Raw genomic sequence first — 17,507 nt, forward strand, 5'->3', positions numbered from 1 at the left:
GAACACTACTCCAGTTCTTGTGACCGTCGTCCTCAGAGCCCATGCAACTTCCATGACATGGAACGTAGAAAGCTCAGCCAACACGGTCTAAAGGAATGTTTTCAAGAAAGGGATTTCTCCAGAAATGAAAGGGTCCACAGTTGGTAGCACTGACAGATGGTGAATAACTTTTATTAATAGTCTGATGAAAAATGGTAAAGTGATTTGTAACCTGTAACTAAACAGATCCACTTGCTATGGAAGTCCCAATACTTCATTGTACTTCCAGATCATTGCAGGATCATTTGGGGAGGGAGATCCTTTTTGGCACTAGATTTTACCCACTTGTACTTTATTTAAAACAGGCTCAGCAGTTAACAGCACTCAGAGAACCTGGGTTTGGTTCCCAATATTCTCTAGCTGTAGTTCTATCTCATATACTTGTGAAGGCTCACACACACATACTTTTCTTTAGGGGGAGAGGTTTCAAGACAAGGTTTCTCTGTAGTTCTGACTGTCCTGGAACTCTCTCATCAGTAGACCAGGCTGGCCTTGAACTCACAGAGATGCTCTGCCTCCTTAGTGCTGGGATTAAAGGCATATGCCACCACCGCCCGGTTAATACAAATTACTTTTAATTTACAAAACAACAACAAAACCGCCCATAAAAAGCTATTACTACTTTTAAAATAGAAATTTCTTAACACATTTATTGTGAAAGTGTACACACACACAGGATAATTTGTGGGAATTTGGTTCTCTCCTATCCACCTGAGTTCCAGGGACTGGAATTCAGGTTGTCAGGCCTATTGGCAAACACCTTATTTGTTGGCCCCTAATCACTTCCTAATTAGTAATATTTAATGATCTCCAATCTGTTGGTATAAACAAGCAAAACACATGGAAGACCTGTAGTTAGTTCCCTACAACACTTGATTTTTCCTGACACAACAAGCTTTAAAACCAGGTTCTTTGAAGAATTTACTTTTATTTATGTGTATGTATGCCACACGTGTTCAGATGCCTTTGGAGGCCAGAAGAGGGCATTGGTTCCTTTGGAGCTTTTGTGTTGCCCGATGTGGGTGCTGGGAACTGAACTCTGGTCCTCTGGAAGGGCAGAAAGCATTCTTAATAGTGAATTATCTCTCCAGCCCTACAAAACCAGGTTCTTGGTGGTACTCATCCAAAACACTCAAAATCCTGTGTTTAAGTGGAATCTATTTAATTTTTTAAAATTAATGATTGGGCTAGATGACATAAAATATATAATTAGAAAAACAAATTTTCTGTGGCTTTCTGACCATTGTCCTAAGCCATTACAATAGTTTATGACAAGTGTCAAGTGTAACTTGGAAACTAACTTAATCCAGCAGTAGAATAAAAACATGTCAGTAGTACTGAATGAATATATCTCTTTCATATATATATATATATATATATTTGTGTGTATATATAGCTTTGCACAATCAGGGAGCAAGGCACATAATGAAATGAGTGTACATTTATGCAGAAGAAAACAATAAAGGCTGTAAGAAAACCACAACTTCATTTTTACCAAGCTGTGCATAATCCTCTGAATAATGTCCACTTTCTGGTACATTGTTATCTTCATGCTTTAAAAAAGTATACTTCTACATAATATCTGTTTATGACAAAGTTCCCATAGCTAGAAGTCAGAGTGAGCCTTGACTCCAGGGAAAGGAGAAGACAATCCCAGTTAGAGATAATGTGCAATTCTTTGAAAACAGTAAACAGTATTTTTACAACACTGAGCACAAGCTAATCATATTTTACCTTACGCATCTCTGCAAGAAGAGTTCACTAGAGGCTGATATTAAAACTAGGCGGTCATTTCAAACATTCCAGTTAATGCTTATTTCCTAGGAGGAACTATTTACAAATACAGGAAAAACTAGGAGGTGGAATTGTGAAAAACGGCAGTTTTTGGTATTAAGTTGTAACAAATTTAATGAATGGATAGTTCCTAAAAATGTATCCTGTCTCCCTTAAGTGCTGCAGCCACGTCTTCTTCCTAAGAAGTTTAACAATCACTTGCTTCAGATTCATAGCTCATGGACAACAGGCTCCCGAATTTGGCTGGCTCTTAGGTAGGACTCAGTGTTGACTCCGAGCTGCTTCTCTAAACATCTTTGGTAGCAAACAGCCAGACTCCATTTAGGTGGACGAAAACTCTCTAATAGAAGACAGTCATTCCCCTCTTCATTTGTGCCCAAACTTCAAAAATACTCACCTGCCTTCTCTTTCATTAGCACCTCAAAGTTTACTTGGTGATTTTGTTGTTTTAGATGCTATTCCTCTAGAGAGTTCAAGGCACTGGGGATTATATTATATATAGCAGATAGCTTTCTAACATGGCTTACTTCACAGCAAACCAAAGCCCATGCCTGCCAACACATTGTATATGAAATACGTTGTTTCATAACACATTTTCACTGGATTTTAAAAGGACCATCCTAAAAGATGGTGGGACTTTTTTTTCTTGCATTTTCTTTTGGGTCAACTTTGGAGGGATCACATATTATAGATAACAAAGTTAAAATTAAAAAAAAAAATTCCAAAAGGTTTTGATTTTGATTTGAATTTGGAAGGAATTTCTCTAAGGGAAAGCCATCTTCATGTATAAACAAAAATAATTCAGCCTTTTTTTTTTTAATCAAGCCATCACATTCATACAGGACATTGTTTTAATTGTTCTAAACTGGAGTAAAATCTGGGGTTACATCAGTTTTAATGTTAGTTCTGATGATACATGAAAATGTCTGGGATGGGTTTTTACTTGCTTAAGTAACAAAGCTGTTTTGAGTAGCGAAGACAAGTTCTTTTGGAAGTCTGATGAACCGATTCACACTACTGCCCAGCTTTTGAAACCTGGATTCCTGTTGATCCTGACCTTAGAGTTGTTACCCTGTTAGAATTACTTTGACCTCAATTCTAACTTTTTAGACAAACTCAGTATTATAACATCAAAGTACAATAAAGAGAGGAAACCTAAAACAGTTTTCAGCCCTTTACAAGATAGGACACCAGTGGGTAGGAGCACCTTGATTTTTAAAGGACTTTAAAACCAAAACAAAAACCCGTTGTTATCTTTCTTTTTTAATTGTCTAATGAAAATAGGTCTTTTGATAATCTTTAAGATCCAGCCATCTTTCTCTCAATAAAAAGTTTAGACATTGAAAAAAAATCATTATACAGTTAAGTGGATGTCTGAAGAAAACTTTTTTTTCCCCTCCAAATGAGAATTCCAGCAGCTAAAAAGAGAAGTGCATTTAAATCTCATGGGAGTAAAAGCCAAGTTGAGATTTACTACAGAACGGTATTCATGCCAACACCTGTGAACTGCAGGTAGGTTGTTATATTCAGAATAGGTTCTGCTTCAGAGTTGGTGCCCAAACTTTAAGCACTAAGAGACTTGAAATTACCTATATAGTAAAAATTGAGGGGTCACCACTTCTGGAAAGCACCTATTTATCCTGCCCTCAGGAGCAGAAGGTCCTTTACCCTGTTCACTAGTTAGTGTTCAGGCAGCCCCCTGCGAAGGCCGTGTAAGCTGGAGCCGCTGAGGTGTGGGCAGTGAAGGGGCTCAGAACTGGTGTCAGCTGGCAGTAGGTCTTGTCCATGGACACATCAAAGCAAGAAGAAAACTACATCTCAGCAGAACCTACACACACACTGGGCAGTGAAAAAAAATTGGAATGTGTCACTTCGTTTTTTTTTGTTTTTTGTTTTTTTTTTAACAGCTATCTCTGTCTTTGGAGAATTATAAAGAAATTGCATCTGTCACGAGTCAGAAATGGACAGTTTATCACCCCTCTCATTTTCTTAACATTACTAGTATTCAAAGAGATCTGTTCTTCCTAGAAAATAAAACCAGGAGCAGTGGCTCAGGATGGACATAAGAATTCCCACAAAGTCAACACTGAAGAAATGAAAGGTGTTGATTTAGGGCTCAGTCTAGATTGGAGGTACATATTTTTCCACTCAAGGAAACCTTAAATTGTCTGCCTGGCTTAATTTAAAAAGAAAACAAAAACAGCCCTAGAGATAAACACCAGGGGTAACTGGATCCACACCCCGGTTTGTCTTGATTGAATGTAGAGCTGCAGGTTGATGAGCATGAGGAAGGACTTCAGTGTGGCTTGGCATCTGTACTCAGATCAGCCACATTTGTTGTGCATGTTGAAACTTAACAGTGCAGGTGTGTTACAGGTCATTTCATAATCATAAGAATAGCAAGCACATAAATACTTGGTGAGCAATCTGAAAGATCCAAAAAGTATCTTTAAGTTGGGTTTTTAAAAAGCACAATGACTTACAGTCATTTCCCCCTAACTGCATGGTTGTAGTGAAGAGTGAGTGGCTGCAGAAGTGATGGGCAGTACCACTTACACATCTTTATGATGCAGTTCCTTATTGGAGCGTATTGTAGTGAATGAAACTTGGCACACAGTACTAAGACTATTTTCAACAACTGTTTATCTTCTTTACCCAGATTCACTGGAGTTACTTTCTGCTTGACAGGACCAGAAGATTTCTGCATTTAGCACTGGTTATCTTTACAACAGGCACAGACTCTCTTTACTAGATGTGTTCATTTGTAATTGGTGGGATGGCCAGTTTTTATTCTCTTACTAAAAAATAGCTAAGACTGTATTTTAGTCCCATCAACCTGTCACTGTAGGTTGACAAGCACACACTTTTCTCATGTACCAAGAAAAAACTTAAGCACAGTAGTGTCATCAGAGTAGTGCTCCCAAGTTTTGCCCAACTATACATGCACATGCCAGTGTCACTTACTGTAACTGGACTATGACACTGCTCCATGAGAACACCTGGTCACCTGTAAATCTCTACACTCCAGCTGTAAACAGCAACGATCTTAGCAGCTCCAGTAGCTATGGGTGAGATTATGAAACTCATTTTGTTCATGATAGTTCTATCCTAAATGGATTCTTTGCATTACAACCTGATGAATGACACTGGTCCAGGGCCATTCTGTCTGAAAAGACAGTTCTGACAGACAGGAAAAGACCAGTTCTCTCTTCTTCTTTGTCTCTTGTTGAGAACAGCTTGTAAAGAAGGCATTGCAGAAGCTGACTTTTTTTAAATGATGTACTGCATTGGGCACAGGGAGAATATTCCATGTTTGGACTATCCATGGATTCAGTGTCTGTTAATGTACATACTATATGCAAAGGTAACTGGGGTAGTACATTACAGTGTGTACTGGACGTTCTCCCAATAAAACAAGACTCAGAAAGCCAAGTAGATGAAGCTTCTTCAAACAGTACTGAGAGTAGCCAGGATCAGAATTCTAGCATTAAATAGTTGTGTTGTAGGCAAAAAGCTGACCTGTGAAGCCATCGCAGGTGTGGCTGGGTCATGGCAGGGCTACTGCAGCCAGAAGACTTACTTTCCTATGTCCAACCAGTGTCTTCAGGATTGTCCCTTCCTGCTCTATTTACCCGTTTTGTAGCATGAAGGTTTTCCTGATTTAAAGTGCCCCTTTCTATGGAGTAGTTAAGTGTTAGTCAAGCCAACTGGGAAAAACCAACAAAACAGCCTACAGCTATACCGAACATCTGAATGATAGTTTCAACGTGCAGATAGGTGGCACATGGACAGACACTGATGAAATACCTTCTAGATTTTGGTCCAATCCATATGATGAACAAATTATAAATGACAACATATCCCCTCCTATGTGTCCTTCCACTCGAAATATACAAAACCCCATTTTCTGATTAGGAGGTAAATGGAATAAATAGAATCAGTTCTCTCTCTATACACATTCACAGATGTATACATACATGTATATACACACAATCTATATAGCTGTGTGCACATGTACGTACACACACGCAGCACATATACACACAAACACACAGAGCTGGACACTACCTGAATAACATATCAGGAGGCTCTGAACACCTGGATTCACAGATGATCAGGTGAACTGATTGTAGAGCCGATTATAGATAACATGAAAATAAGTCTTGTGGCTACCAGTCTCTTGAGAGCTTAGTATTCTGGTCTCTTTTAGGGGGAGCAGGAGGGGGTCCTCTTCGCAGTGTTGCATAGCCTGAAATATGACTACCTCCAAAGCCAGCCTTCTGCTGGTCAGACAGCAGTTCTGGTGGTGGTGGTGGCAGTGCCATATCGTCCATGGTGGCTGTGGGTTCTGCCCTGGACATTCGTGAGGAGGAGAGGGAGCCGTGCCTCGTGATAGACTTGCGCTGCAGTGTCCTGTTAAGATCAGCTAGGAATCCAGGCTGCACACTAAGGCTGGATTTGGGGGAGGTGGGCACTTGGGACACAACTGTGGTCATCACTGGTTGCTCAGACATGTCAGCTTGAGTGAGGCGGGTGCTGTCGTTTCGTTTGGGCCGGGTAGGTGGAGGGGCCTTCTTCACTGATGTTTTAGACCATAGCTGTGGCTGAGGGTTAACAACTGCCACTTTCGGGGAGGTGTTTCCCGAGAATACGGCTGGAATCTCAATAGGGGGCAGAGGAAGCTCTATTTCAGGTGGAGGGGGTGGGAAGTCAGAGTCGGATGGAGGAGACGGAAATTCCACTACGGAGTCCTTTCCACGCCCACTCAGAACAGAGGATTTTGTAGATACACTCCCTTGCTGGTGGATTCCGGGGAGGTTGACTCCAGAAAGGTGTAGTTTCCCAGGTTTGGGGGGTGCTGCAGGAGGTGGTGGAGTCTCCTTGTTGGGAGACCCTGACTCTGCTGGCGGTGCAAACTTGCTGACTAGACTGTCTACCGAGGGTCGCTTGGGCTCAGGGCGCTCTGCACAACTGCCGGACTTGATGCTGGAGTTGCGCTGCGGGGTTGGGGGTGGTTTCTTCCCCCCAGGGCTGGATGTCTTACTTGGCTTTTTGCCTGGAGATCCGCCTTTGTCAGGGATAGGTGAAGCCATGGGCGGCACTGGTGGTGGTGGTGGGGCTGGGGCTGGGGCTGGGGCTGGGGCTGGAGGAGGTGGAGGAGGAAACACCAGGCTGCTTTCTGGAGGGGGCGGAGGGAAATCTGGGGAAGGGGCAGGGATTGAGCTGGGCTGCCATTTGGGTTTTGCTTTCACTGCAGGAGGGGACTGAGGGGTGACACTTGCTGGGAGGGGTTTTAGGGGCTGTGAGTCCACAGGGGGAGGAGTGGGAGGGGGTGGAAACTGACTGGCTATCTGCTTTACAACTGAGGGCACAGGGGACAGTGGAGAGGGCGGTGGCTTCACCCCAAAGCTCTGCTGCTTGGGTAGTGTTGGTGGGGGACATGGGGCAGGCTGGACAGGGGGAGAGGGTGCAATGTGAGAAACGGGGAAAGCTGGCTGCTTCTTTGCTGGGGGCACTGGAGGTGCAGGGGTGGGTGGCACAGTTTTGGTACTGGCTGAAGGAGGAATGGTCACCAGGGGTTTAGGGGGTGCTTGAGGGGGGACAGTTGAAGGGATGGGAGGAGCTGGTGGAGGTGTTGAAGGGACCACCTGAGGACCATGCTGAACTTGATGAATCTTCAGTGGAGGAGGTTGGGGGCCAAACTGTGGCAGGGATGGGGCACATGGCACTGGCTTTAACTGGGCCATGGCTGAACCAGGGGTTGGGGGTGGTGGAGGAGGAGGGGGTGGAGGAATAACTCCATTGGGGGGCACTACCATTTGAGCCTTGAGGGACTGTGAAGCCAAAGGCAGAGGTTGCATCGCTGGGGGTGGGGGAGACTTAAACAGGGGCCCTGAATGCTGAGCTGCATTTTGCAGCCTGGTGATTGTGCTGTACTTGACAAACATGGTGGCTGATGAGCCTGCAGAAGGCGCAGACTGGCTGGGGAGAGGAGGAGGAGGAGGAGGTGGAGGTGGAGGTGGAGGAGGTGGAGGTGGTGGTGGAGGAGGAGGCAGAGGGGGTGAAGGTTGTGAGGCAGTATAAGGGGTGAGGATCTTAGTTTGAGGGGACAGAGGGGGCATAAGTGAAGTGTAGGACCGATTCATAGATTCCATTCTGGCCTAGAAGAGCAGAAAGGGCCGCGGGAGGGAGAGAAACACAAAACAGTTACAGTGGTAAGTAAGCTTCGACCCCATCGAGAGAAACACAAAACAGTTACAGCGGTAAGTAAGTTTCGACTCCATCAAACTAAACAGCAAGGGATCTAGGACATGCATGAAGAGGATGCAGCGGTTGGTGATTATAAAGACGACAGTGTCAGGAAGGTTAAAATCTGATTCCCTAGGTGACAAGGACACAGAAAATTAGTTTTACCCTGCAATATTCTTTGAACAGCTACACTGCCTAAGAGTCTAGGAATGAGTTCCTATTGCAAAGGCATTTGGGTGGTGACAGGATGTATGTATGATATCTGACCTTGGCAATGGGACTTTGACAAACCCTGCCCCAGGCCCTCCTGGGCTCCAGAGTTCAGTCCATGACTGCATCCACATCAAGCAGATGGAGTCCTAGGGTAAGGAATGGGGGTGGAGGGACTCCCGAGGAGTGAGGATGGCTTTCTGACTCTAGAAAGCTGCCCGTGAGCACACGAGAAGGCTCAGCAGTGGTGTACAGTCACACAGGAATGAATGAACTCGACACACGCACTCTGGTGTGGAAGCGCTTGCATCCAACATGCACAGAAGTCCAGCAATGCAGGTAAGGGGGGCATTCTTTACGTCTGCTTTACTGGAAAATACATAAAGAAATGCGTTGTAAACACTACAGCAAAAGACAGAACATCATACAGAAAAGGCCAGATGAAAACAAGAGGAAACTCTGGAGAGCTAAAGGAACTCCTCAGCAAGCAGGAACTAGGGTTTGCCCTCTAAGTGGTACTTGGCACTGCCGACATGACTGATTCTGGTTGTCTACTGCCTGAACCAACCATGTACAAATCTGTGGTTCAAGGACTTCTGAAATAAGGAAAGGAAGGGATTTTGATTTAATAACTTTGGGAACACCTTTTAGGTTCTTTGAACAACTGTGAAGAAATGAGGGAAGCATCGGTTTTCCATCACAAATGATATCTAATTGGCATTGAGGGTACTTAAGTTAGTGAACTAAAGTGTTCATTCATAGAGCTGAATTCTAATGTCTAGCAGGTTTCTCTAACAATTATACATCAAAATCAAAGCATTAGTTTGTAGGATTTGGTTATAGGGTCACCCAGGTTAATGTGTTTCCGAGAAGAGACCCTGACCTTAACTTGACCCTGTCTCAGCCGCTTCAGGGACGCAGACCTTAGCTGTGCTGGCCTTCTCGTGTGGCACCCGAGACTGAGGTAACAGAAGAAACACACAGGAGGGTCACACTCAAGCAAACTGACATTACTGCAGAGCAGGGTCATTCCCCTTTCTGAGACTACAATGACAGACTGTTTCCTAATCACAGAGCATCTGGCTCTCACTGTTAATCATTTTTAAGGTAAAAGCTTTTTGTTTTTGACAGCAGTGGGAAATTTACCCTGGAGTTTTGTGCATGCTAGACAAGTGTTCTACCACTGAGCTACATCCCCAGCCAAGGCTGAGATTTTATTCTTCAGACATTTAAAATTAGACTATTGTTTCTAGTGTATGCTTAGAGTATTAGTTTCATCTCAATTGGTTCACAGGAACTGGGATTGGTGATACAGCCCTGTGTGGGAGGCTGAGACAAGAGGATTATTACATGGTGAAGGACAGCCAGGAAAACTAAGTGTGACAGATTGTCTCAAAACATTAAAAAAAAGACTGGGACGTAGGCCCGTGACAGAGTGTTTGCCTAGCATGTGCAAGGTCCTAGGTTCAATCCCCAGTACTTGGGGAAAAAGACTCTAGGGTGGAAGAGATTTATTAAAATTTTCTGGTAGAGTTTTAAGTGTGTTTAAGTAATTTAGGTTATTAAAACAATTATTGACTACTCATTTTTATACCTCCCACCCCCATGCCAGTTAATCAACCACATATGCAAATTATGTAATTAATTTGTTTTAAGGACAAATTTAAATGTTCCTTTTGATTCTCATTTGTGAATGTGCTTGTATCTGTGACTCAGACCAAAAGAACTAAAAAAACTAAAAAACAAAACAAAAAACAAGAACAACAACAACAAAAACCCAAAATGCTGACTGTATAAAAAGCAGGGGGGCTGGAGAGATGTCTCAGCAGTTAGGAGCACTGGCTGTTCTTCCAGAGGTCCTGAGTTCAATTCCCAGTACCCACATGGTGTCTCACAACCATCTGTAATGAGATCTGGCACCCTCTTCTGGCATGCAGGCAGAACACTGTATACATAATAACTAAATAAATCTTAAAAAAAAACAAACTTAGGATAAAAAGCAGGGCGTCACTGGTTCCTTGGAGGAACACACCCTTTTCAATTTAAGCGGTGACTACAGCCAGAACACATCCTTTCGACTGGAATCCCGAGGCTACTTGACAAAGGACTACCATGTCTCTCCACCTGAAAACCTCTAAGGGAGCTCTCAAACCTTAGCAGAGAAGTTTCTTGTGCAGCAGAGAGTGGTGAATGCAGAAACTCAATAGGTCAAGTACGGAGAGTAGGTGACCACGGAGGCCCAGCTACATGTGGGCACCTGTATGTCATCACAGCACCTTCCCCAAGGCTCAGGGACCGTGATGGAAGAGGGAGAAGGAAAAGTTTAAACTGGAGAGGACCCCAAGTGGATAATGTCTTCAGGGCATGAGAGAACCACTGTACTAATGAACTCAACTGTGGTTGCCTGCCCCAAAGCAAGTCAGTTAGCGTTCTAGCAGAGTGGGAAGGGGTTTGAGAGCCCCCATCTCTAACTGGGGAGCAACTGACAGCTGATGGCTTCTGGAAAATGGAAGAGCCAGTTTCCTGTCACCGTGTGGCTCCTGTAAGAATGAATGACCCACGTTCTAGTGGATAGCCACCTATGTATCTATCAGCAGCACAGATTGGACTAAGTGCATTATTTAAAGAAAAAAAAGGACATGAGATTAGGAGGTGAGGTGGTTCTGGGAGGAGTAGGGGTTATTCTTAAAATATTTTGTATTTATGTCTGAAATTTTCATATTAAAAAAAGAAAAAGCTCTCAATATTATAGTCTGTATAGTATTACTGAATATTATCCAAGATTCAGGAATCCAAAATTTTAAGAATGATTTAAATTTAGTCTTCTGCATAAAACATAGCTTGAGAAAATTTATTGAGGCCTATAGCATACCTCAAGACTGAAAGTAAGGAATGAATCTGAATTAATTAAAAATGAAAAAGAACTGTGAGCAACTTCTCTGGAACTTGAGGGCAATGGCACTACATGGTCTTGCTCCAGCAAACTGGTTACAGTTGAAAGGAGGTATGTGTTATGACTTAGAAATGTAAGCCGCTGGTTAAAGTGTATAAATAACCGCCCTAAAAATGAAGACCCTAGGTCACTAGTCATCACAGACAGCTCTAAAATGGCCCCCTTCTGAGGAAGGTGACTGGAGATCTAACAAGGAAGACAACTCATGCCAAATGAGACTAATGAGGACTACGGAGCACAAGCTTAGCCAGCGAACGACCACAGATTTATATGTAAATTTAATGTGGGTTACCTTGCCGGACTCTTCCAGCTGAGTACCACGCTTCCAGGCTTCCGAGAAGATGGAGCTCACAGTGCTTTGGGAACGGACGTGTCCTGTTGGCAGGGTGCCAGAGACCCCACTGTCAGACTGGTTGGAGTGATGTGACGGAGACTCTGTTTGAAATAGTTCAACCTTCAGCGGTTGCCAGTTGATCATATGGACATGCACATTTTAAATGTTACATGTAAAAGCACTATGTAGAATGGCAAATCAACGTATCCTACTTGAGATTCAGAAAATACAGTCTAGTAGAAAAACCTTATCTTACAGGTAGTTAGAAAATTTGACTCTTTAATCTTTTTTAATTGTTCACCATGAGAGACAAGTCATGAGGACCCTGAAAACCAGCCTTGAATAAAAATCTACTCTGAACATTTTTTTTTTAAAAGAATTGAACCATCAATTACATCTACATTATTTTAGGAATCAATCTTTTTTCAGGCCATTTCAGAGCAGCTTATAAATTCAGACCCTTCTCTAGCAACAACAGTATTTAGTGAGTCCTCCAACTGAGAAGAAAGTGTTTTTTCCAGGGATTTAGGTCCTGGCACCACTGAGCAGCAGCCAGGCTACAGCTAGCTTCCAGGCCGGTGACAGTGGGGAGCAGGCACAGGGGTTGTGGCTGAGGGTAACAAGTACCTTAAGCTGACATCTGGACTGGAAGAGCTGGAAAGATGACTTCTCTGGATTCTAAGGTAACTATATATGTACCTTAGGTGATGCCTGGCAAGCAGTGGAGACTCAAAGCTGTTCCCAGCCATCAATCACTTGGTGAAAAATGGAAGCTATCAGCCTAAGTTCAGTAGCCTAAGCCCCAACTTCTTCGTTGAGACTATCCTTAAGGTAAAACTACGAGGAATATGATGAAAATCTATGACACTAAGCTCATTTATTACTCTGACAATAGACTGAGACTGGAGCACATGGATCTTTGTGCTCTTATGTTTTCCCCTAGAAAGCCTAACATTTCAATAAAGTGGACAATGACACCAGGGAAGGACAGGCACAGTATTTCTGAGGGATGCAGGAGATGGACTCAAGTGCAGCATGGTGTGAAAACAGAGAATACACTTTCCTCGCCCTGCTGGCCTTATCTTTACCCTACTTGCTGCATGGCTTTCTTACCTCGTCTTTCTAGTCCAACTTCTCAGAGCATTTTTCCACTCTAATGAACACCTCATTTTAGATTTTTATATATTAATTTCATATCAGAATAGAGTAAGTTTGAATTCTTACTGATTCAGCACCTACTTGTCCCATAATTCTGTTTAAATTTATAGTACATTTGCCACAGCCATGAAGTGGACACTGATTTACTAATAACCACATGCCACACTTCACGTATCCACATTCTGGTCCAGGATGCCACATTATAGTTGGTTATCTTGAGTCCTTTGACAGTTGCTCCAATTTTTTTTTTTTTTAAATGATTTTGATAGTCTTGAGAACTACTGGCTGAGTCTCCTCACACTGTGTCAGGGACCCTGTAATCAACGTGACTAAAGCTGCTTGTCTACTTTCCCACTGTGAAGTTACTGCTTTCTCAACCCTGTTCCTTTTTAAGGAAATCACTGTGTGTAGCTCTTTAAGAGGGCAAAGTGTATACAGAAATCATTTAGAAATACTTTGTGGGGCTGGAGAGCTAGCTCAATTAGAGCGTACCCTTCCTGCAAAGGACCTGGATTCTGCCCCAGCACCCACATTAGGCAGCTCACAACTGCTAATAACTCTAGTTCCAGGGGGTCCACTGCCCTCTTCTGGCTTCCATGAGCACCGGCATGTGCATGGTACACATAACTCATGTAGACACACACACATAATAAAAAATAAACCTTAGAGTTGGTGGGGCATGAAAGGAGCTGAGGGAAGGAACAGAAGGTGATGTCATATTTTAATTAAAAATGCATTTAAATCTTTAAAATCTTTTGTATGGAAGTTACGTTATCATGGATTCAGTGATGTATCTTCTAATTTGGTTATAATTCTATACTACATTGTATATTTCTTTTGCTCAAAGTTATTCCAGCTCTAGGCACTGAAGCTCTTTCAAGTTGGCATCTATGTCCCTCTGAGAAACCCATATCCTAGTTTTCAGTCCTTCTGCTGAAGAGTCATCTTGTGTGGTCTCTCCCACAGCTTTAGAATCAGCCATTTGCCTCATTGTTACAGATCACTTCCTCTAGGTCCTTCAATGGACAGAACCAGAAAATATGTGGGTTACAGACATGACATCCCCAGTTAGTATGTATGTACCACAATTCCAAATACGCGTTTTATTGTTCAGAGATAATGCCAAGTCATTACAGAATGACCAGGATTATCATTCTGGGGAGATTCTGAAAGAAGCATTTAACTGAAGATGTGAGTACGCTATGCTGATGTAAAAGACGTGGGGACCTAGAAGCCCCGTTGAGTGCCACCAGTAGAGTGTCAGCCTAAACGGCTGCCTGCTGTATTTCTGAACCAGCTGGAGGTCACTTTCACGGCACTGCAATGTCAGGAAAGCCGCGGAGGAGTGCAGTGTCCTGACGGACGGCTAATGGGAGCTTCTCCATCATGTCTTATCAGTGTGCGTGCGTTTTCAAATCACTTCATAAATATAAACTGTAACAGTGCATTAGAAGTGCATTTCAAATGCTGTGAACGAGTTTATGACACTGTACTTTTAATAACTTTGTGGGGAAATAAGACCAAAAAAAGCATCCACAGATTAGAAATTAGGTATGGCTGTGGTCTTTTAGAAACAAGCTGAAATTTCAAGTTCTATCACTCTTGATAAGGATATCATATTGGTAGTAAAGTCGTGCTGTGTGCTACTGTGAACTACCTGGGATGCTGGAAGAACTGGATCCGGATTTAATGCTGGAGCTGGATAGCGAAGTCCAGTCATAAGCGGACTCTGTCCTCTTCAAGGCTTCTTGGTAGTTAGTGTACAGCTGCTTCCCATACTAACAAAGGAGACAAACAGTGACGTGAACCCTGAGCTGGTGGGTGGAAGGATGTGAGAAAGGTAGGGAGACACTGGTGTACTTGTTCAGTTTGTACTGATACCCACAATACTCTCCATAGTCCTTAATTCTACAAAAGCTACATTTGTACTCGTTTTCCTTAGTTGTAAGGACAGTAGGAAGCCGACTATTGGTGCTTATAATAGAAATAAAAGTTTTATCACTCCAAGAGATCTAGGACTAGATTCTTAGCACTATTCAGGGACACTGCTCCAAATCTACTTGATAAATAACCGTAATTTAAAACTTTTTATTTGGGGGCTGGACAGATCCACAAACAACAACAAAACCCATCTGCTTAGGCTAAACTTGGCTACATAATCATATAATGTGAGAGACCTTCCTCCAGGATGCACCCCGACCCCTACCATCCACTAGACTCTGTCCCTCCAAGACCTATAACACCACCCAAACCCTCACACCTGAACATCCTCCCCATGGCCAGCACTCCATGAACTCTACCCCATGGCTTCTGCAACCCCAGCAGACTACATAGGCACAGGTACAAACCATACCCACTGGAAGAACAGGCCCAGACACAACCCACACCAATTGGTTAGAACAGACGACACAGATACAGGCATGACCCACAGCAGCTGAGTAAATGCCAGTGCAAGAATACATTCAACAACTGAAAGAGCAGTGTGGCACCTCCAGAACCCAGTGATCCTGCAACACAAGAAAATGACCTTAAAAACAACTTTATGAAGATGAGAAAAAAGAAAAAATGAAAAATTCCTTAAAGAAATCGAGGAAAAGACCAGACAAAAAATTGGGAGAAATTAATAAATCCCTTAAAGTCAAGAAAAAAAAACAAACAAGTGAAGGAAATAGTTCAAGACTTGATAATTGAAATAAAAACAATAAAGAAAACACACACTGAGGGAATTCTGGAAATGGAAAATCTGGGGAATCAAACAGGAACTACAGATGCAAGCATCACTACCAGAATCTAAGATAGAAGAGAGAATCTCAAGCTTTGAAGATATGGTAGGAGATACAGATTCATCAGTCAAAAGAATGTTAAATCCAATAAATTCCCAACACAAAACATCCTGGCAATCTGGAACACCATGAAAAGACCAAACATAAGAATAACAGGAATGGAAGGAGAAGAATCCCAGCTCAAAGGCACAGAAACCATATTCAACAAAATCATAGAAGAAAACTTTCCGAACCTAAAGAAGGAAATGCCTGTGAACATACAAGAAGCTTACAGAACACCAAATAAGCTGGACACCCCCCCCCCCCAAGTCCCCTCACTACATAATAATCAAAACACTACAGAATAAAAAAATATTAATAGCTGCAAAGGAAAAAGGCCAACCCATCATAATTACGCCTGACTTCTAAATGGAGACTCTAAAAGCCAGAAGGTCCTGGACAGATGTTCTGCGGATACTAAGGGACCACGAATGCCAGCTCAGACAACTTTACCTAGCAAAATTTTCAATCACCATAGACAAAGAAAACAAGAATTTCATGACAAAAAACCAGATTTAAACAATACTTATCCACAAATCTAGCCCTACAGAAAGTACTAGAAGGAAAACTCCAACACAAGGAAGCTAGGTAGCTATATCCATAAAAACACAAGCAATAGATAATCGCATACAAGCAAAATCCAAAAATGGGAAACACACACACTATCATTGCCGCCACCACCACCAAAACCAAAAAATAACAGGAATTAACAATCACTAGTCATTAACATTTCTTAACATCAATGGACTCAATTTGCCAATAAAAAGACACAGGCCAACAGAATGGATAACACAACTCAACTTAAAAGACAGACATTACCTCAGAGTAAAAGGGTTAGGAAAAGATTTTCCAATCGAATGTACCTAAGAAGCAAGCCAATGTAGCTATCCTAATATCTAACAAAATAGACTTCAAATTAAAATGAATCAAAAGACATGGAGAAGGACATTTCATATTCATCACAGGAAAAATCTATCAAGATGAAGTCTCAATTCTGAACATTTATGCCCCAAATACAAAGGCACCTGAAATTGTAAAAGAAAAATTACTAAAGCTTAAGTCACACATCAAACCCCACACATTAATAGTGGGAGACCAGCTGGGCGGTGGTGGCACATGCCTTTAATCTCAGCACTTGGGAGGCAGAGGCAGGTGGATCTCTGTGAGTTCGAGGCCAGCCTGGTCTACAGAGCAAGTTCCAGGACAGGCTCTAAAGTTACACAGAGAAACCCTGTCTCGAAAACAAAACAAACAAACAAAAAAAAAAAGTGAGATTTCAACACCCAATTCTCACCATTGGAGAGGTCTGCCAGACAGAAACTTAACAGAGAAACAAGGGAACTAGCAGATGTTATGACTGAAATGAACTTAATAGTCAACTACAGAACATTTCACTCAAACAAAAAAGAATATACCTTCTCAGTACCTCATAGAGCCTTCTCTAAAATTGACCACATACTCAGTTACAAAGCAAATCTCAACAGATACAAAAAACCCTGGAATAACCCCTTGTGTCTTATCAAATCACCATGGGTTCAAATTAGAGTTCAACAAACTACAGAAAGCCTACAAAGTCATGGAAACTAAACAACTCTTATCTGAATTACCACTGGGTCAAGGAAGAAATAGATAGCAACAAAATACTTCCTAGAAATCAATAAAAATGAATCCACAACATACCCAAAGTGGGTTTTTTGTTTTGTTTTGTTTTGCTCAAGACAGGGTTTCGCTGTGTAGCTTTGCACCTTTCCTGGAACTCACTTTGTAGACCAGGCTGGCCTCGAACTCACAGAGATCCGCCTGACTCTGCCTCCCAAGTGCTGGGATTAAAGGCGTGCGCCACCGCCGCCGCCGCCACCACCACCACCACCACCACCGCCCGGCTCATACTCAAAGTTACTGGACACTATGAAAGCAGTGCTAAGACGAAAGTTCATAGCATTAAGTG

General features: G+C 42.5%; 1 protein-coding gene across 4 annotated transcripts in view; it reads right to left on the minus strand.

The window, feature by feature from the left end:
• Positions 1 to 5,842: 5,842 nt before the first annotated feature.
• Raph1 (Ras association (RalGDS/AF-6) and pleckstrin homology domains 1) overlaps positions 5,843 to 17,507 on the minus strand; it is a 77,203-nt gene continuing 65,538 nt past the window's right edge. For all 4 annotated transcript variants that reach the window (XM_036172851.1, XM_036172849.1, XM_036172848.1 and 1 more), the window contains 3 exons: positions 14,395 to 14,515; positions 11,538 to 11,680; positions 5,843 to 7,994 (listed from right to left, as the gene is read on the minus strand). In XM_036172851.1, coding sequence (XP_036028744.1) covers positions 6,003 to 7,994; positions 11,538 to 11,680; positions 14,395 to 14,515 — 2,256 coding nt within the window. In that variant the 3' untranslated portion in view covers positions 5,843 to 6,002. The remainder of the gene's footprint in view (positions 7,995 to 11,537; positions 11,681 to 14,394; positions 14,516 to 17,507) is intronic.

This window comes from Onychomys torridus, chromosome 23, assembly GCF_903995425.1.
Source record: "Onychomys torridus chromosome 23, mOncTor1.1, whole genome shotgun sequence".
Taxonomy (NCBI): Eukaryota; Metazoa; Chordata; class Mammalia; order Rodentia; family Cricetidae; genus Onychomys; species Onychomys torridus.